Genomic DNA, 20,186 nt, shown 5'->3' with positions numbered 1-20,186 from the left:
CACCGCCGCCGCCGCCGCCGCCGGCGGAGGAGGGCCATGGCGATGGCAAGGCAAGTGCTTTGTGTGTGTGCTTTGCTGTCCGTGCCGCTCGCTCGCTCGCAGCCCATCCGCTACTCCGTGGCCGAGGAGGCGGACAGCGGCTCCCTGGTCGGCAACCTGGCGCAGGACGCGGCGCTGCCGCCGGCGCAGCTCTCGGCTCGCCGCGCCCGCCTGCTGCCCGAGGACGGCCGGCAGCACTTTCGCCTCGACCGCGACAGCGGCCGCCTCGTCGTGGCCGACAGGCTCGACCGGGAGCAGCTGTGCGCCCAGTCCCACACCTGCACGCTCGCCTTCGAGCTGCTGCTGGCCGATCCGCTGCAGTTCTTTCGGGTCGAGGTGGCCCTGCAAGACATCAATGACCATTCGCCCGTTTTCCCCGAGGAAAGAGTCATTTTAAAGATCCTGGAAACGAGTGACCCTGGCTCTCGTTTCCCTCTGGAGGTTGCTCAGGACCTTGATATTGGTAGCAATAGTATCCAGGCATACAGCATTGCTCCCGAGAATGAGTATTTTAGAGTCTCCTATGGAAGTCGGAATAATGGCGACAAATATGTTGAACTTGTATTGGAAAAGCCTCTAGACAGAGAGGAGCAGGCAGAGATGCATTTCAGTGTCATTGCCGTGGATGGGGGTTCTCCTCCCAGGAGTGGGACCACACAAATTCACATTACAGTTCTAGATGTCAATGACAACGCTCCCGTCTTCACACAGGATCGTTACACTGTGCAGGTTTTGGAAAATGCACCAAAGGGCTCTGTGGTTCTGACTGTGTTGGCAACTGATCAGGATGAAGGAACAAATGGGGATATCTCCTATCAGTTCAGACAAGCGGTCGGTCAGAGTGATTCAGCATTTGAGATTGACTCCACAACTGGTGAAATTAAACTCACAAAGACTCTGGACTTTGAGGCAGCAGAGACTCACGAGCTCAGTGTGAGGGCCACAGATGGAGGGGGACTCTCAGCAATCTGCAAGGTGTTGGTGGAGGTGTTGGATGTGAATGACAATGCCCCGGAGCTGGAGGTCAGTTCCTTCAGCAGTCCCCTCCCCGAGAACTCAGCGCCCGGCACGGTCGTTGCCCTCTTCACTGTCCGGGACCGCGATGCCGGGGCCAACGGCAAGGTCTCGTGTGCCCTGGACGATCAGCTGGTCTTCTCCCTGCGCCCAGCCTATAAGAATTACTACGAGCTGGTGACCGTGAGTGCCCTGGACCGCGAGGAGACGGCTCAGTACATGCTGACGGTGACAGCGGCAGACGCGGGCTCCCCTCCTCTGACGAGCAGCCACACCTTCACCGTGGCCATCTCGGACGTCAACGACAACGCCCCTGTCTTCAACCAGACCTCGTACACCATGTACGTGCGGGAGAACAATGTCCCCGGCGTGCTGGTCGGAGCCGTGAGCGCTGCAGATGCCGACGTGGGGCTCAACGCCAAGGTGAGCTATTCGCTGTCAGCGGGGCAAGCGGCGGAGCGGCCTTGGTGCTCGTGCCTGTCGGTGAACTCGGAGAACGGGCAGGTGTTTGTGCTGCGAGGCCTGGACTACGAGCAGCTGAGGCAGAGCGAGGTGGTGGTGAGCGCCTCTGACGCGGGCTCTCCTCCCCTGCGAGCCAACGTCACCGTCCGCCTGCTGGTGCTGGACGAGAACGACAACGCCCCGCTCGTGCTGTACCCGGCGCACGACAGCGGCCCGGCCTCCAGCGAGCTGGTGCCCGTGTCGGCTGAGGCGGGCTACCTCGTCTCCAAAGTGGTGGCCGTCGATGCCGACTCGGGGCAGAACTCGTGGCTCTCCTACCACCTGCTCAGGGCCACCGACCCCGGGCTCTTTGCCGTGGCCGCCCAAAGCGGCGAGGTCAGGCTCAGGAGGCCGCTGACAGACAGAGACAGCGTCAAGCACAAGCTCGTCGTCCTGGTGCGAGACAACGGCCGCCCACCCCTCTCAGCCACCGCCGCTCTCAGCGCACTCCTGCTCAAGGACTTCTCCGACCTGCGCCAACCGCACAGCAGCCCGGCCACCGACGACCAGCCCGGCTCCCTCACCACCTACTTGATCCTCGCCTTGGTCTTCGTCTCCCTGCTCTTCCTCGGCTCCACGGCGGCCTTCGTGGCTCGCAGGCTGTGCAAGAGAAAGGAGCTGAAGGCTGGCCACGTGCTTTACGGGGCCGACAACTTGCCGAGCGGCCTGGCCGAGGCAGCTGCTGCAGGGACCCTGCCCCACCCCTACTGCTACGAGATCAGCCTCACCACGGGCTCGGCCAACAGCGACTTCAAGTTCCTCAAGCCCTTCGTGCCCAGCCTGGCACCACAGCCCTGTACCATGGCCGGGGGCCCCAGTGAGGAACAGGTTTTCCCTTGTGTCCCTGTCCCCACAGAGGACGTCACACCGCACGATGCTGGGACTGTCTCTGCAGAACAGTTCAACCGTCTGTCCTTTAACTAGCACGGGGTCAGCACAGGCAGAGGCTTCATGCCTCCTGGTAGAAAGGGATTCAGGCTTCAGTCTGTGGGAATGGTTCCTCCAAGGTGAATCTGTATTTGTAATTGGTATAACTAAATTCCAGAAAATTGTAAGTCAGGAAATGCTTGTGTTCTACTAAAAAGCAACAAGGAGACAGAAAATATGGAACTTGAACTCCTTCACTTAGACAGTAGTAGGTTAGAGACCTTCTTCAGCCATTTCTGACAGGCTTTAAGAATGGGGTTACCACTCCCAGCTAAACTCTTGTCTCTCTTGCTGTCAGACAAGACAGTGGACATTTAATTCTGTTCTGTAACCGTATGGCATAGAAAATTAGACAGACAAACCTCATTCTCTCTGAAATTCATAATGATCTTTTCCCAGCTCGGGAAAGTAATTAAATTGTGAGTGCTGTGTCACAATGTCATGTGAGCACCAAGGTCTTTCTTTCCTGAGTTCCAGATGTCTCTGTCTGACATCTATGGGCTCTGTAGGCTTTGATTTCTTGTCACTGTGTCAGTCAACACAGCCCCTGTGTGTTTCCTAATGTTCACTGGTGTTGCCCGCTGAATCAGGGAATTCCTGCCATTCAGCCATTGCAAAGCAGGCAATTCCAGCTCAGCGGGCAAGGAGGGTATTTTGATCCTTTGAGTACAGAGCTCTCATCTTCTTTGTGTCAGAGAAGAGCAGCAAAATGCACAAAAAGATCAATATGTTGGACCATGAGAGGGGATTGGGTGTTCTGTCTGCTTGCAGTACAGCAGCACAAATGGTGTTGGGACAGACTACAATTGTACCGAGTTGTGAAAACCTGTTCATTGTGTTTGGGTGCATTGCATGAAAACTCCAAATGTCCCTCATAGAGCATTTTCTGAAGGTACAATCAAGATGAGCTTGTGAAAAGAACTTTGAGTTTGATCTCCACATTGCTGTTCCCGGATTCAGCAGAATTGAACTGGGAAGCTGTCCCAGCATAAATTTCTGGGTTTGTGTTAGAGCATTTGCATTCTCCTTTAGGACCTTTTTTCTTTGTACTCCCTGAACTGAGTTTGAGCATTCTTTTGCCTGTTCCTTTCAAGAAGGACTGTCACCCCTTCTGTAATAACTGATACCTTTAATAATGTGTGTGATGCACGGAATATTCAGAAAGCCTCACACTGTCTGTGTTTTGCTGAAGTTTTGAATTGTAACATTGTAAACTGGGATAGCCCTGAGTGTAAAAACTGTAATAATGCGTAAGAATGAAATAAAGAGAGTACCTTAATTCCTTGTGTGGAAGAATCTTCTGTAGAATCATTCATTTGGGAAAGGTCTGCCAAGGTTTTTCAGAAGAGTGTGAGTTTTTTTCTCATTTTGACCATTTATTGAGGTAATGTTGGGTGGGTCCCTATGTGTCTAGAGCGTGGCGATGCTGCCGATAGAGTGTTCAGTGCCGTGCCCGTGCTGTTACCGCTGCGCTGCCACTGCGGAGGCTCTGGGCCGGTTTGTCTGTTTCGGGAAGGCAGCTCAGTCTTTCCAGGCTCAGCCTCTGCCTCATGCTGCGATGGGAAATGCTCTGTGCCGCTTTTACAGCTGTGTTTCTCCTGCCAGGAGAGCAGAGAGCTCAGGGCTACCCGTGGGTTGTGGGAAGTGGGGCGTGCGGACAGAGGCAGGACACCGACGACCAGCCCGGCTCCCTCACCACCTACTTGATCCTCACCTTGGTCTTCGTCTCCCTGCTCTTCCTCGGCTCCACAGTAGCCTTCGTGGCTCGCAGGCTGTGCAAGAGAAAGGAGCTGAAGGCTGGCCACGTGCTTTACGGGGCCGACAACTTGCCGAGCGGCCTGGCCGAGGCAGCTGCTGCAGGGACCCTGCCCCACCCCTACTGCTACGAGATCAGCCTCACCACGGGCTCGGCCAACAGCGACTTCAAGTTCCTCAAGCCCTTCGTGCCCAGCCTGACACCACAGCCCTGTGCCATGGCCGGGGGCCCCAGTGAGGAACAGGTTTTCCCTTGTGTCCCTGTCCCCACAGAGGACGTGACACCGCACGATGCTGGGACTGTCTCTGCAGAACAGTTCCACCGTCTGTCCTTTAACTAGCGCGGGGTCAGCACAGGCAGAGGCTTCATGCCTCGTGGTAGGAAGGGATGCAGGCTGCAGCCTGTGGGAATGGTTCCTCCAAAATAAATCTGCAATTGAAATAACAAGTTTCCAGAAATTTTTAGCCAGGGGATGCTTGTGTTCCAGTAAAAACCAAAAAAGAAACAGAATAAAGGTTCCCAAACCTCTTTAACTCAGACAGCAGTAGGTTTCCGACCTGATTCAGCCATTTCTGACAGGCTTTAAGAATGGGGTTTGCAGTCTCAGGGAAAATCTTGTCTTTCTTGCTTTCACACAGGACAGTTGACTGCTTATTCTCTTCTGTAACAGAATGGCACAGTTGGGCAGAGAAATCTCATCCTGGCTGAAATGCACAAAGATCTTTTCCCAGCTTGGATAATTAGGATGTTGTGAATAATGTCATAGTGTTGTGTAAGCACAAGGCTCTTTCTTTCCTGGGTTCTGGATGTGTCTGAATGAGATGTGTGGGCCCTGTGTCCTTTACTCTCTCGTCAATATGTCTGTCTGTGCATCCCTAGTGCTGCCTGATGAATTAGGGATTTACTCCCATTCTGCCATTGCTGTGCAGGCCACTCCAACCCAGCAGGCAAGGAGGGTATTTTGACCCTTTCAGTACATCGGTCTCATCTTCTCTATTGCAGATTAGAGCAGCAAAATGCACAATAAGGTCTTCCTTTGGTCTATAGGAGGGGTTGGGTGTTCTGTCTCCTTGCAATACTGCAGCACAAAGAGTATTTTCGCAGACTGTAACTGTACAGAGTTGTGAAAACATATTTGTTGTGTTTGAGGTGCATTGCAGGAAAACTCCAGATGTGCTTCAAAGAACATTTTCTGAAGGCAGAATCAAAATGAACTGGTGGAAAGGACATTGAATTTGTCTCCTCAGTGTTGTTCCTGAAGCCAGAGGCTTCTTAATGGAGTGGAAAGCTAACTAGCACGGGGTCGGCAGAGGCAGAGGTTTCATGGCTTGTGGTAGAAAGGGATGCAGGCTGCAGCCTGTGGCAATGGTTTCTGCAGAGTAACTCTGTATTTTTAATTGGCATAACCAATTTCCAGAAAGTCTAGGTCAGGGAATGCTTGTGTTCCAACCAAGAAGCAAACAGGAGAAAGGGACCAAAGCTCTTTCACTCAGAGAGTAATAAGGTTTCAGTCCTGATTCAACCATTTCTGACAGGCTATAGGAATGGGATTAGCAGTCCCAGAGATCTTGTCTCTCTTGCTGTCACACAAGACAGCAGACCTTTTATTCTCTTGTGTAAGGGAATGGCACAGTTGGGCAGGGAAATCTCATCCTTGCTGGAATGCACAAAGACCTTTTCCCCACTCAGAAAAATTAGGATGTTGTGAGTATTGTCATAGTGTTGTGTAAGCAGAGCACTCTTTCTTTCCTGGGTTCTGGATGTGTCTGTCTGAGATGTGTGGGCCCTGTGTCCTTTGCTTTCTTGTCACTATGTCTGTTTATGCATCACTAGTAATCATCATGACCGGGCTTTGGGAATGAAGATTTGGGAGGGGCTCTACCCACGTTTGTTACAAGTGTGCTGGTGGCTGAAAAGGCCAATACGAGATAGACACGTCCGGTTGCAAAAGACACAACAGAAAGACTCCTTAGGAGATACATTCTGCAGGACACGATTCTTTCTCTGTTGTCTTTTCTCCTCAAGGGTGATCCTTTGTGCTTTCTCAAAGGCATCAGCAGCGTTATAGATGAGGTGTCTCCAGACCTGATTGGAGGCCAGAGTAGACCAGTTATGGTGATCAATATGGCCAAGGCTGAGATGTTGTTTCAGGGAGTCCTTGTATCTTCTCTTCGGGGCTCCTCTCATGCAGCAGCCGGTGGCAAGTTCACCATAGAGCAGGATCTTAGGGAGGGGGTGGTTGGTCCTTCATGCTGGAGACGTGCCCTGCCCAGCACAGCTGTGTTCTCAGCAACATGGCCTCAATACTTGTGACTGCTGCCTGTTCTAGAACAGATGGATTGGTCCCATAATCTGACCAGTGGATGTTTAGGATTGTGCAGAGACAGCGTTGATGGAAGCGTTCTGGGAGTCACAGGTAGTGGCGTTAGATGATCCTTGATTCAGATCCATATAAGAGAGTAGACAGCACTACGGCTCTGTAAACACTGATCTTGGTACTTTTCTTCAAGTATTTTTTTAGCCAAACTCTCTTATGAAGTTTTCCAAAAGCACTATATGCCTTTGCTAACCTGTTGTCTATCTCTCTGTCAATCTTACCATCCGAGGAGATGAGGCTGCCTGGCTAATTAAACTGCTGAACTGATTTGAGCTCTGATTGGCCAATGGTGATGTGGGGATGATGGAAGACTTTCTGAGGTACCACTTGATAGAGAACTTCTGTCTTCTTTAAGCTGACTTCCAGCCCAAAGAGCTCAGCAGCATCTGCAAAGCAGGATGTTAAACGCTGCAGAGCTGCTTCTGTGTGGGCAACAAGGGCGGCGTCATCAGCATAAAGCAGCTCCCAGACAAGATGGTTTCAGGTCTTGGTGTGGGCCTTCAGTCACCTCAGGTGGAAAAGGCTTCCATCAGTACGGTATCGAATGTAGATACCGTCCTGATCATCGAGGTCTGCCGTGGCCCTTTGGAGCATCACTAGTGCTGCCTGATGAATTAGGGATCTGCTCCCATTCTGCCATTGCTATGCAGGCCATCCCAACCCAGCAGGCAAGGAGGGTATTTTGACCCTTTCACTACATCGGTCTCATCTTCTCTATTGCAGAGTAGAGCAGCAAAATGCACAATAAGGTCTTCCTTTGTCCTATAGGAGGGGTTGGGTGTCCTGTCTCCTTGCAACACAACAGCACAAACAGTGTTGGGATAGACTGTAACTGTACAGAGTTGTGAAAACATATTTTTTGTGTTTGAGGTGCATTGCAGGAAAACTCCACATGTCCTTCAAAGAACATTTTCTGAAGGCAGAATCAAAATGAACTGGTGGAAAAGACATTGAATTTTTTCCCCTCAGTCTTGTTTCTGAATCCGGAGGCTTCTTAATGAAGTGGAAAACTATCCCCTCATAACTTTCCTGTTTTGTATGAATACATTTGCATTCTCTCTTGACCTTTTCCCTTCTACTCTCTGAACTATGTTTGAGCATTTACTTACCTATTCATTTTAAAAAGGACTGTCACACCATCTCTAATAACTCATTTTTTAAATGATGTCTGTGAGGAATGGAATATCCAGAAAGCCTCACGCTGTGTTTGGCTGAAGTTATAAACTGTACCATTGTAAACTGGGATACCCCTGAGTGTAAATCTGACATAATGTGTAAGAGTGAAATAAAGACAGTACTTAAATTCCTGGCGAGGGGAGAGAAGTCTTTGTAGAGAAGTGCTTTCTGGGAAAGCTCTGCCAAGTCTTTTCAAAAGTCTGGGAGTTTTTTTCTCAGTATGTCCTCTGAGTGAGGTAATGTTTGGGGGGTACATGTCTTGAGTCTGGAGATGCTGCCGATAGAGTGTTCAATGCCGTGCCCGTGCTGTTACCGCTGTGCTGCCACTGCAGAGGCTCCGGGCAGGTTGGTCTGTTCGGGGAAGGCTGCTCAGTCTTTCCGGGCTCAGCCTCTGCCTCACGCTGCATTGGGAAATGCCTTGTGCCGCTTTTACTGCCGCGTTTCTCGAAAGGCACTGACTCGCGTGTCGGGAGCCGAGCGCTCTCTGCTTCCCGCGGGCTGTGGGCAGCGAGGAACGGGAGAGACGAGGGGGACGTTCCGTTGCTCCCCGTCTTATCGAACTCAAGCGGCGGCCCCTCATGGCTCATCCCGACCCTTGCCGGCACTTCCATCCCCGCTTCCATGGGCGCGCGTCCTGCCCCGGGCTCAGCCGCGGGCGAGCGGCGGCACCGCGCGTGTGCGCGCGTGTCCGTGGGCCGGGCCGAGCGGCAGCGCGGGCAGCGGGCGGCGGCGGGCGCAGTCCCAGCGCGCACCGCTGGGTGGTGGTCTCGGCTAAGGCGCCGCCGAGCCCGACCCAGCCCAGCTCAGCACAGCCAAGCCCAGCCCAGCTCACAACAGCCGAGCCGGGCGGAGCGGGCAGCGCCTGCGGCAGCGACCGCTGGCTCTGCCAGCCGAGCCTGGGACACCGCGCCCGCACTCCGGGCTGCGGAACCGACCGGAATACAGAGGGAGAAGAAGGGAACCCTCCCGCTGCCGCTTTCGGCGGGGACTACGCGAGAGATCCGCGAGAAGGAGATCGGACACCGCCGCCGCCGCCGCCGGCGGAGGAGGGCCATGGCGATGGCAAGGCAAGTGCTTTGTGTGTGTGCTTTGCTGTCCGTGCCGCTCGCTCGCTCGCAGCCCATCCGCTACTCCGTGGCCGAGGAGGCGGACAGCGGCTCCCTGGTCGGCAACCTGGAGCAGGACGCGGCGCTGCCGCCGGCGCAGCTCTCGGCTCGCCGCGCCCGCCTGCTGCCCGAGGACGGCCGGCAGCACTTTCGCCTCGACCGCGACAGCGGCCGCCTCGTCGTGGCCGACAGGCTCGACCGGGAGCAGCTGTGCGCCCAGTCCCACACCTGCACGCTCGCCTTCGAGCTGCTGCTGGCCGACCCGCTGCAGTTCTTTCGGGTCGAGGTGACCCTGCACGACATCAATGACCATTCGCCCGTTTTCCCCGAGGAAAGAGTCACTTTCGACATCCTGGAAACGAGCGACCCGGGTTCTCGTTTCCCTCTGGAGGTTGCTTGGGACCTTGATATTGGCAGCAACAGCATTCAGACATACAGCATCTCACCCGAGAACGAGCACTTTAGCATCTCCTATGGGAGTCGAAGTAATGGCGACAAATATGTTGAACTTGTTTTGGAAAAGCCTCTAGACAGGGAGGAGCAGGCAGAGATGGATTTCAGTGTCATTGCTGTGGATGGAGGATCTCCACCCAGGAGTGGGACCACACAAATTCACATTACAGTTCTAGATGTCAATGACAACGCTCCCGTCTTCACACAGGATCGTTACACTGTGCAGGTTTTGGAAAATGCACCAAAGGGCTCTGTGGTCCTGACTGTGCTGGCAACTGATCGGGATGCAGGAGTTAGTGGAGACATCTCCTATCAGTTCAGACAAGCGGTCGGTCAGAGTGATTCAGCATTTGAGATTGATTCCATAACGGGTGAAATTAAACTCACAAAGCCTCTGGACTTTGAGGCAGCAGAGCATCATGAACTCAGTGTGAGAGCCAGAGATGGTGGGGGCCTTTCAGCAATCTGCAAGGTGTTGGTGGAGGTGTTGGATGTGAATGACAATGCCCCGGAGCTGGAGGTCAGTTCCTTCAGCAGTCCCCTCGCCGAGAACTCAGCGCCCGGCACGGTCGTTGCCCTCTTCACTGTCCGGGACCGCGATGCCGGGGCCAACGGCAAGGTCTCGTGTGCCCTGGACGATCAGCTCGTCTTCTCCCTGCGCCCAGCCTATAAGAATTACTACGAGCTGGTGACCGTGAGTGCCCTGGACCGCGAGGAGACGGCTCAGTACATGCTGACGGTGACAGCGGCAGACGCGGGCTCCCCTCCTCTGACGAGCAGCCACACCTTCACCGTGGCCATCTCGGACGTCAATGACAACGCGCCCGTCTTCAGCCAGACCTCGTACACCATGTACGTGCGGGAGAACAATGTCCCCGGCGTGCTGGTCGGAGCCGTGAGCGCTGCAGATGCCGACGTGGGGCTCAACGCCAAGGTGAGCTATTCGCTGTCAGCGGGGCAAGCGGCGGAGCGGCCTTGGTGCTCGTGCCTGTCGGTGAACTCGGAGAACGGGCAGGTGTTTGTGCTGCGAGCCCTGGACTACGAGCAGCTGAGGCAGAGCGAGGTGGTGGTGAGCGCCTCTGACGCGGGCTCTCCTCCCCTGCGAGCCAACGTCACCGTCCGCCTGCTGGTGCTGGACGAGAACGACAACGCCCCGCTCGTGCTGTACCCGGCGCACGACAGCGGCCCGGCCTCCAGCGAGCTGGTGCCCGTGTCGGCTGAGGCGGGCTACCTCGTCTCCAAAGTGGTGGCCGTCGATGCCGACTCGGGGCAGAACTCGTGGCTCTCCTACCACCTGCTCAGGGCCACCGACCCCGGGCTCTTTGCCGTGGCCGCCCAAAGCGGCGAGGTCAGGCTCAGGAGGCCGCTGACAGACAGAGACAGCGTCAAGCACAAGCTCGTCGTCCTGGTGCGAGACAACGGCCGCCCACCCCTCTCAGCCACCGCCGCTCTCAGCGCACTCCTGCTCAAGGACTTCTCCGACCTGCGCCAACCGCACAGCAGCCCGGCCACCGACGACCAGCCCGGCTCCCTCACCACCTACTTGATCCTCGCCTTGGTCTTCGTCTCCCTGCTCTTCCTCGGCTCCACGGCAGCCTTCGTGGCTCGCAGGCTGTGCAAGAGAAAGGAGCTGAAGGCTGGCCACGTGCTTTACGGGGCCGACAACTTGCCCAGCGGCCTGGCCGAGGCAGCTGCTGCAGGGACCCTGCCCCACCCCTACTGCTACGAGATCAGCCTCACCACGGGCTCGGCCAACAGCGACTTCAAGTTCCTCAAGCCCTTCGTGCCCAGCCTGACACCACAGCCCTGTGCCATGGCCGGGGGCCCCAGTGAGGAACAGGTTTTCCCTTGTGTCCCTGTCCCCACAGAGGACGTGACACCGGACGATGCTGGGACTGTCTCTGCAGAACAGTTCAACCGTCTGTCCTTTAACTAGCATGGGGTCAGCACAGGCAGAGGTTTCATGCGTCGTGGTAGAAAGGGATTCAGGTTTCAGTCGGTGGGAATGATTCCTCCAAAATAAATCTGCAATTGGCTTAACCACTTTCCAGAAATTTTTAACCAGGGGATGCTTGTGTTCCAGTACAAACCAAAAAAAGAAATAGAATAAAGGGTCCTAAAGCTCTTTAACTCAGACATCAGTAGGTTTCAGTCCTGATTCAACCATTTCTGAGAGGCTTTAAGAATGGGGTTTGCAGTCTCAGAGGAAATCTTGTCTTTCTTGCTTTCACACAAGACAGCTGACCGTTTATTCTCTTCTGTAACAGAATGGCACAGTTGGGCAGAGAAATCTCATCCTGGCTGAAATGCACAAAGATCTTTTCCCAGCTTGGATAATTAAGATGTTGTGAATAATGTCATAGTGTTGTGTAAGCACAGCACTCTTTCTTTCCTGGGTTCTGGATGTGTCTGGATGAGATGTGTAGGCTCTGTGTCCTTTACTCTCTTGTCACTAAGTCTGTCTGTGCATCACTAGTGCTGCCTGGTGAATTAGGGATTTGCTCCCATTCAGCCATTGCTATGCAGGCCATCCCAACCCAGCAGGCAAGGAGGGTATTTGTCTCCTCAGTGTTGTTCCTGAAGCCAGAGGCTTCTTAATGGAGTGGAAAGCTAACTAGCACGGGGTCGGCAGAGGCAGAGGTTTCATGGCTTGTGGTAGAAAGGGATGCAGGCTGCAGCCTGTGGCAATGGTTTCTGCAGAGTAACTCTGTATTTTTAATTGGCATAACCAATTTCCAGAAACTCTAGGTCCGGGAATGCTTGTGTTCCAACCAAGAAGCAAAGAGGAGAAAGGGACCAAAGCTCTTTCACTCAGAGAGTAGCAAGGTTTCAGTCCTGATTCAGCCATTTCTGACAGACTTTAGGAATGGGATTAGCAGTCCCAGAGATCTTGTCTCTCTTGCTGTCACACAAGACACTAGACCACTTATTCTCTTGTGTAATGGAATGGCACAGTTGGGCAGGGAAGTCTCATCCTTGCTGGAATGCAAAAAGACCTTTTCCCCACTCAGAAAAATTAGGATGTTGTGAGTATTGTCATAGTGTTGTGTAAGCAGAGCACTCTTTCTTTCCTGAGTTCTGGATGTGTCTGTCTGAGATGTGTGGGCCCTGTGTCCTTTACTTTCTTGTCACTATGTCTGTTTATGCATCACTAGTAATCATCATGGCCGGGCTTCGGGAACGAAGATTTGGGAGGGCTCTACCCACGTTTGTTGCAAGTGTGCTGGTGGCTGAAAAGGCCAATACGAGATAGACATGTCCAGTTGGAAAAGGCACAGCAGAAAGACTCCTTAGGAGATACGTTCTGCAAGGCACGATTCTTTCTGTGTTGTCTTTTCTCCTCAAGGGTGATCCTGCTGCGTTCTCAAAGGCATCAGCAGCGTTATAGATGGAGTGTCTCCAGACCTCCTGATTGGAGGCCAGAGTAGACCTGTTATGGTGATCAATATGGCCAAGGTTGAGATGTTGTTTCAGAGAGTCCTTGTGTCTTTTCTTCGGGGCTCCTGTCATGCAGCAGCCCGTGGCAAGTTCACCATAGAGCAAGATCTTAGGGAGGGGGTGGTTGGTCCTTCATCCTGGAGACATGCCCTGCCCAGCACAGCTGTGTTCTCAGCAACATGGCCTCAATACTTGTGACTGCTGCTTGTTCTAGAACAGATGGATTGGTCCCATAATCTGACCAGTGGATGTTTAGGATTGTACAGAGACAGCATTGATGGAAGCGTTCGAGGAGTCACAGGTGGTGGCAGTAGATGACCCATGATTCAGATCCATATAAGAGAGTAGACAGCACAATGGCTCTGTAAACACTGATCTTGGTACTTTTCTTCAAGTGTTTTTTTCACCAAACTCTCTTATGAAGTTTTCCAAAAGTTCTCTATGCCTTTACTAACCTGTTGTCTATCTCTCTGTCAATCTTACCATCTGAGGAGATGAGGCTGCCTGGGTAATTAAACTGCTGAACTGATTTGAGCTCTGATTGGCCAATGGTGATGTGGGGATGATGGAAGACTTTCTGAGGTACCACTTGATAGAGAACTTCTGTTTTCTTTAACCTGAGTTCCAGCCCAAAGAGCTCAACAGCATCTGCAAAGCAGGATGTTAAATGCTGCAGAGCTACTTCTGTGTGGGCAACAAGGGCGGCGTCATCAGCATAAAGCAGCTCCCAGACAAGATGGTTTCAGGTCTTGGTGTGGGCCTTCAGTCACCTCAGGTGGAAAAGGCTTCCATCAGTACGGTATCGAATGTAGATACCGTCCTGATCATCGAGGTCTGCCGTGGCCCTTTGGAACATCACTAGTGCTGCCTGATGAATTAGGGATTTGCTCCCATTCAGCCATTGCTGTGCAGGCCATCCCAACCCAGCAGGCAAGGAGGGTATTTTGACCCCTTCAATACATCAGTCTCATCTTCTGTGTTGCAGAGTAGAGCAGCAAAATGCACAATAAGGTCTTCCTTTGTCCTATAGGAGGGGTTGGGTGTTCTGTCTCCTTGCAATACTGCAGCACAAAGAGTGTTGTCACAGACTGTAACTGTACAGAGTTGTGAAAACATATTTGTTGTGTTTGAGGTGCATTGCATGAAAACTCCAGATGTGCTTCAAAGAACATTTTCTGAAGGCAGAATCAAAAGGAACTGGTGGAAAGGACATTGAGTTTGTTCTCCTCATTGTTGTTCCCGAAGCCAGAGGTTTCTCAATGGAATGGAAAGCTATCCCCTCGTGACTTTCCAGTTTTATGTGAGCACATTTGCATTTGCTGTTGGCCTTTTCCCTTCTACTCCCTGAATTGTGTTTGAGCATTTGCTTGCTAATTCCTTTTAAAAAGGACTGTCACACCATCTCTAATAATTGATTTTTTAAATGATGTCTGTGAGGAATGGAATATTCAGAAAGCCTCATGCTGTGTTTGGCTGAAGTTATAAACTGTACCATTGTAATCTGGGATACCCCTGAGTGTAAATACTGAAATAATGTATAAGAGTGAAATAAAGAGAGTACCTGAGTACCTTAATTCCTCGTGTGGAGAGAGAAGTCTTTGTGGAGAAGTTCTTTCTGGGAAAGCTCTGCCAAGTCTTTTCCAAAGTCTGGGAGTTATTTTCTCGGTGTGTCCTTTCAGTGAGGTAGTGTTTGGCGGGTACATGCCTTGAGTTTGAAGATACAGCAGATAGAGCGTTCAGTGCCGTGCCCGTTCTGTTACTGCTGCGCTGCCACTGCAGAGGCTCCGGGCAGGTTTGTCTATTCGGGGAAGGCAGGTCAGACCTTCCGGGCTCAGCCTCTGCCTCACGCTGCATTGGGAAACGCCTTGTGCGCCTTTTACTGCCGCGCTTCTCGAAAGGCACTGACTCGAGTGTCGGGAGCCGAGAGTTCTCTCTTTCCCGCGGGCTGTGGGCAGCGAGGAACGGGAGAGACGAGGGGGACGTTCCGTTGCTCCCCGTGTTATCGTACTCCGGCGGCGACCACTCAGGACTCATCCCGCCCCTTGCCGGCACTTCCATCCCAGCTTCCATGGGCGCGCGTCCTGCCCCGGGCTCAGCCGCGGGCGAGCGGCGGCACCGCGCGTGTGCGCGCGTGTCCGTGGGCCGGGCCGAGCGGCAGCGCGGGCAGCGGGCGGCGGCGGGCGCAGTCCCAGCGCGCACCGCTGGGTGGTGGTCTCGGCTAAGGCGCCGCCGAGCCCGACCCAGCCCAGCTCAGCACAGCCAAGCCCAGCCCAGCTCACAACAGCCGAGCCGGGCGGAGCGGGCAGCGCCTGCGGCAGCGACCGCTGGCTCTGCCAGCCGAGCCTGGGACACCGCGCCCGCACTCCGGGCTGCGGAACCGACCGGAATACAGAGGGAGAAGAAGGGAACCCTCCCGCTGCCGCTTTCGGCGGGGACTACGCGAGAGATCCGCGAGAAGGAGATCGGACACCGCCGCCGCCGCCGCCGCCGGAGGAGGGCCATGGCGATGGCAAGGCAAGTGCTTTGTGTGTGTGCTTTGCTGTCCGTGCCGCTCGCTCGCTCGCAGCCCATCCGCTACTCCGTGGCCGAGGAGGCGGACAGCGGCTCCCTGGTCGGCAACCTGGCGCAGGACGCGGCGCTGCCGCCGGCGCAGCTCTCGGCTCGCCGCGCCCGCCTGCTGCCCGAGGACGGCCGGCAGCACTTTCGCCTCGACCGCGACAGCGGCCGCCTCGTCGTGGCCGACAGGCTCGACCGGGAGCAGCTGTGCGCCCAGTCCCACACCTGCACGCTCGCCTTCGAGCTGCTGCTGGCCGACCCGCTGCAGTTCTTTCGGGTCGAGGTGACCCTGCAAGACATCAATGACCATTCGCCCGTTTTCCCTGCGGAAAGAGTCACTTTTAAGATCCCCGAAGCGAGTGGGCCTGGCTCTCGTTTCCCACTGGAAGCTGCTCGGGATCTTGATATTGGTAATAACGGCATCCAGGCTTACAGCATCTCTCCCGAGAATGGCTACTTTAGCGTCTCCTATGACAGTCAGAGTGAGGACGATAAATTCATTGACCTTGTTTTGGAAAAGCCGCTGGACAGAGAGGAGCAGGCAGAGATGCATTTCAGTCTCATTGCTGTGGATGGAGGTTCTCCACCCAGGACTGGGACCACCCAAATTCACATTCTAATTCTGGATGCCAATGACAACTCCCCAGTCTTCACACAGAAGGTGTACACTGGGCAGGTTTTGGAAAATGCACCAGACGGCTCTGTGGTCCTGACTGTGTTGGCAACTGATCGGGATGCAGGAATTAATGGAGACATCTCCTATCAATTCAGCCATACAATGGGCCAGAGGGAATCACTGTTTGAGATTGATCCCATAACGGGGGAAATTAAACTCTTGAAGTCTCTAGACTTTGAGACAGCAGAACATCATGAACTCCATGTGAGGGCAACAGATGGTGGGGGACTTTCGGCAGTGTGCAAGGTGTTGGTGGAGGTGTTGGATATGAATGACAATGCCCCGGAGCTGGAGGTCAGTTCCTTCAGCAGTCCCCTCGCCGAGAACTCAGCGCCCGGCACGGTCGTTGCCCTCTTCACTGTCCGGGACCGCGATGCCGGGGCCAACGGCAAGGTCTCGTGTGCCCTGGACGATCAGCTCGTCTTCTCCCTGCGCCCAGCCTATAAGAATTACTACGAGCTGGTGACCGTGAGTGCCCTGGACCGCGAGGAGACGGCTCAGTACATGCTGACGGTGACAGCGGCAGACGCGGGCTCCCCTCCTCTGACGAGCAGCCACACCTTCACCGTGGCCATCTCGGACGTCAACGACAACGCCCCTGTCTTCAACCAGACCTCGTACACCATGTACGTGCGGGAGAACAATGTCCCCGGCGTGCTGGTCGGAGCCGTGAGCGCTGCAGATGCCGACGTGGGGCTCAACGCCAAGGTGAGCTATTCGCTGTCAGCGGGGCAAGCGGCGGAGCGGCCTTGGTGCTCGTGCCTGTCGGTGAACTCGGAGAACGGGCAGGTGTTTGTGCTGCGAGCCCTGGACTACGAGCAGCTGAGGCAGAGCGAGGTGGTGGTGAGCGCCTCTGACGCGGGCTCTCCTCCCCTGCGAGCCAACGTCACCGTCCGCCTGCTGGTGCTGGACGAGAACGACAACGCCCCGCTCGTGCTGTACCCGGCGCACGACAGCGGCCCGGCCTCCAGCGAGCTGGTGCCCGTGTCGGCTGAGGCGGGCTACCTCGTCTCCAAAGTGGTGGCCGTCGATGCCGACTCGGGGCAGAACTCGTGGCTCTCCTACCACCTGCTCAGGGCCACCGACCCCGGGCTCTTTGCCGTGGCCGCCCAAAGCGGCGAGGTCAGGCTCAGGAGGCCGCTGACAGACAGAGACAGCGTCAAGCACAAGCTCGTCGTCCTGGTGCGAGACAACGGCCGCCCACCCCTCTCAGCCACCGCCGCTCTCAGCGCACTCCTGCTCAAGGACTTCTCCGACCTGCGCCAACCGCACAGCAGCCTGGCCACCGACGACCAGCCCGGCTCCCTCACCACCTACTTGATCCTCGCCTTGGTCTTCGTCTCCCTGCTCTTCCTCGGCTCCACGGCGGCCTTCGTGGCTCGCGGGCTGTGCAAGAGAAAGGAGCTGAAGGCTGGCCACGTGCTTTACGGGGCCGACAACTTGCCCAGCGGCCTGGCCGAGGCAGCTGCTGCAGGGACCCTGCCCCACCCCTACTGCTACGAGATCAGCCTCACCACGGGCTCGGCCAACAGCGACTGCAAGTTCCTCAAGCCCTTCGTACCCAGCCTGACACCACAGCCCTGTACCATGGCCGGGGGCCCCAGTGAGGAACAGGTTTTCCCTTGTGTCCCTGTCCCCACAGAGGACGTGACACCGGACGATGCTGGGACTGTCTCTGCAGAACAGTTCAACCGTCTGTCCTTTAACTAGCACGGGGTCGGCCCAGGCAGAGGCTTCATGCCTCGTGGTAGAAAGGGATTCAGGCTTCAGTTTGTGGGAATGGTTCCTCCAAGGTAAATCTGTATTTGTAACTGGCATAACTAAATTCCGGAAAATTGTAAGTCAGGAAATGCTTGTGTTCTACTAAAAACCAACAAGGAGATAGAAAATATGGAACCAGAACTCCTTCACTCAGACAGTAGTAGGTTTCAGACCTCCTTTAGCCATTTCTGACAGGCTTTAAGAATGGGGTTACCACTCCCAGCTAAGCTCTTGTCTCTCTTGCTGTCAGACAAGACAGTGGACATTTAATTCTGTTTTGTAACCATATGGCACAGAAAATTAGACAGACAAACCTCATTCTCTCTGAAATTCATAATAATCTTTTCCCAGCTCGGGAAAGCAATTAAATTTTGAGTGCTGTGTCACAATGTCATGTGAGCACCAAGGTCTTTCCTGAGTTCCAGCTGTCTCTGTCTGACATCTATGGGCTCTGTAGGCTTTGATTTCTTTTCACTGTGTCAGTCAATACAGCCCCTGTGTGTTTCCTAATGTTCACTGGTGTTGCCCGCTGAATCAGGGAATTCCTGCCATTCAGCCATTGCAAAGCAGGCAATTCCAGCTCAGCGGGCAAGGAGGGTATTTTGATCCTTTGAGTACAGAGCTCTCATCTTCTTTGTGTCAGAGAAGAGCAGCAAAATGCACAAAAAGATCAATATGTTGGATCATAAGAGGGGATTGGGTGTTCTGTCTCCTGGTAGTACAGCAGCACAAACGGTGTTGGGACAGACTACAATTGTACCGAGTTGTGAAAACCTGTTCATTGTCTTTGGTTGCATTGCATGAAAACTCCAAATGTCCCTCATAGAGCATTTTCTGAGGGTACAATCAAGATGAGCTTGTGAAAAGGACTTTGAGTTTGATCTCCACATTGCTGTTCCTGGATTCAGCAGAATTGAACTGGGAAGCTGTCCCAGCATAACTTTCTGGGTTTGTGTTAGAGCATTTGCATTCTCCTTTAGGGCCTTTTTTCTTTGTACTCCCTAAACTGAGTTTGAGCATTCTTTTGCCTATTCCTTTTAAGAAGGACTGTCACCCCTTCTGTAATAATTGATACCTTTAATAATGTGTGTGATGCACGGAATATTCAGAAAGCCTCACACTGTCTGTGTTTTGCTGAAGTTTTGAATTGTAACATTGTAAACTGGGATAGCCCTGAGTGTAAAAACTGTAATAATGCGTAAGAGTGAAATAAAGAGAGTACCTTAATTCCTTGTGTGGAAGAATCTTCTGTAGAATCATTCATTTGGGAAAGGTCTGTCAAGGTTTTTCAGAAGCGTGTGAGTTTTTTTCTCATTTTGACCGTTTATTGAGGTAATGTTGGGTGAGTGCAAATGTATATAGAGCTTGGTGATGCAGTCGATAGAGTGTTCAGTGCCGTGCCCGTGCTGTTACTGCTGCGCTGCCACTGCGGAAGCTCCGGGCAGGTTTGTCTGTTTGGGGAAGGCAGCTCAGTCTTTCCCGGCTCAGCCTCTACCTCATGCTGCGATGGGAAATGCTCTGTGCCGCTTTTACAGCTGTGTTTCTCCTGCCAGGAGAGCAGAGAGCTCAGGGCTACCCGTGGGTTGTGGGAAGTGGGGCGTGCGGACAGAGGCAGGACACCGACGACCAGCCCGGCTCCCTCACCACCTACTTAATCCTCGCCTTGGTCTTCGTCTCCCTGCTCTTCCTCGGCTCCACGGCAGCCTTCGTGGCTCGCAGGCTGTGCAAGAGAAAGGAGCTGAAGGCTGGCCACGTGCTTTATGGGGTCGACAACTTGCCGAGCGGCCTGGCCGAGGCAGCTGCTGCAGGGACCCTGCCCCACCCCTACTGCTACGAGATCAGCCTCACCACGGGCTCGGCCAACAGCGACTTCAAGTTCCTCAAGCCCTTCGTCCCCAGTCTGACACCACAGCCCTGTGCCATGGCCGGGGGCCCCAGTGAGGAACAGGTTTTCCCTTGTGTCCCTGTCCCCACAGAGGACGTGACACCGGACGATGCTGGGACTGTCTCTGCAGAACAGTTCAACCGTCTTTCCTTTAACTAGCACAGGGTCAGCACAGACAGAGGCTTCATGTCTCATGGTAGGAAGGGATGCAGGCTGCAGCCTGTGGGAATGGTTCCTCCAAAGTAAATCCGTACTTGGAATTGGTGCGCACTAATTTCCCACAAATTGTATGTCGGGAAATGCCCCTGTTCCCCTGGAAACCTCAAACAAACAAACAAAAAGGGAACTAAAGCTCTTTCACTCAGACAGTAGTATGTTTCAGACCTGATTCTACCATTCCTGTGGGGCTTTAAGAATGTGGTTAGATCTCCTAGCTAAGCTCTTGTCTCTCTTTCTGTCAGACAAGATCATGGCCCTTTAATTCTGTTCTGTCACAGTATGGCACAAACAATGGGAAAGAC

General features: G+C 53.9%; 3 protein-coding genes across 4 annotated transcripts; all 3 read left to right on the top strand.

Annotated features, from left to right (window-relative positions):
* On the top strand, nt 1-2,526 carry LOC116794276 (protocadherin beta-15-like). The gene has a single exon (XM_032702822.1). The coding sequence runs from the start codon at nt 37-39 to the stop codon at nt 2,476-2,478; it is 2,442 nt and encodes an 813-aa protein (XP_032558713.1). The 5' UTR covers nt 1-36; the 3' UTR covers nt 2,479-2,526.
* A 5,833-nt stretch (nt 2,527-8,359) lies between these two features.
* On the top strand, nt 8,360-19,908 carry LOC116794264 (protocadherin beta-15-like). Of its 2 annotated transcripts, none has more exons than XM_032702809.1 (2): nt 8,360-10,856; nt 19,396-19,908. In XM_032702809.1, exons 1-2 carry the CDS (start codon nt 8,412-8,414, stop codon nt 19,822-19,824), a joined length of 2,874 nt encoding a protein of 957 aa, XP_032558700.1. In that variant the 5' UTR covers nt 8,360-8,411; the 3' UTR covers nt 19,825-19,908. The 2 variants fall into 2 exon arrangements, with proteins under 2 accessions (XP_032558700.1, XP_032558699.1); XM_032702808.1 differs by having other exon boundaries at nt 8,360-11,307; nt 19,847-19,893.
* Nucleotides 14,914-17,762, top strand: LOC116794267 (protocadherin beta-15-like). Its single transcript, XM_032702813.1, has one exon. The coding sequence runs from the start codon at nt 15,288-15,290 to the stop codon at nt 17,727-17,729; it is 2,442 nt and encodes an 813-aa protein (XP_032558704.1). The 5' UTR covers nt 14,914-15,287; the 3' UTR covers nt 17,730-17,762.
* Nucleotides 19,909-20,186: the final 278 nt, after the last annotated feature.

The sequence above is a fragment of the Chiroxiphia lanceolata genome, chromosome 15, assembly GCF_009829145.1.
Source record: "Chiroxiphia lanceolata isolate bChiLan1 chromosome 15, bChiLan1.pri, whole genome shotgun sequence".
NCBI classification, from domain to species: Eukaryota; Metazoa; Chordata; class Aves; order Passeriformes; family Pipridae; genus Chiroxiphia; species Chiroxiphia lanceolata.
Note: the sequence above shows the minus strand (reverse complement) of the source record. Positions and strands in the feature narration are given on the sequence as shown.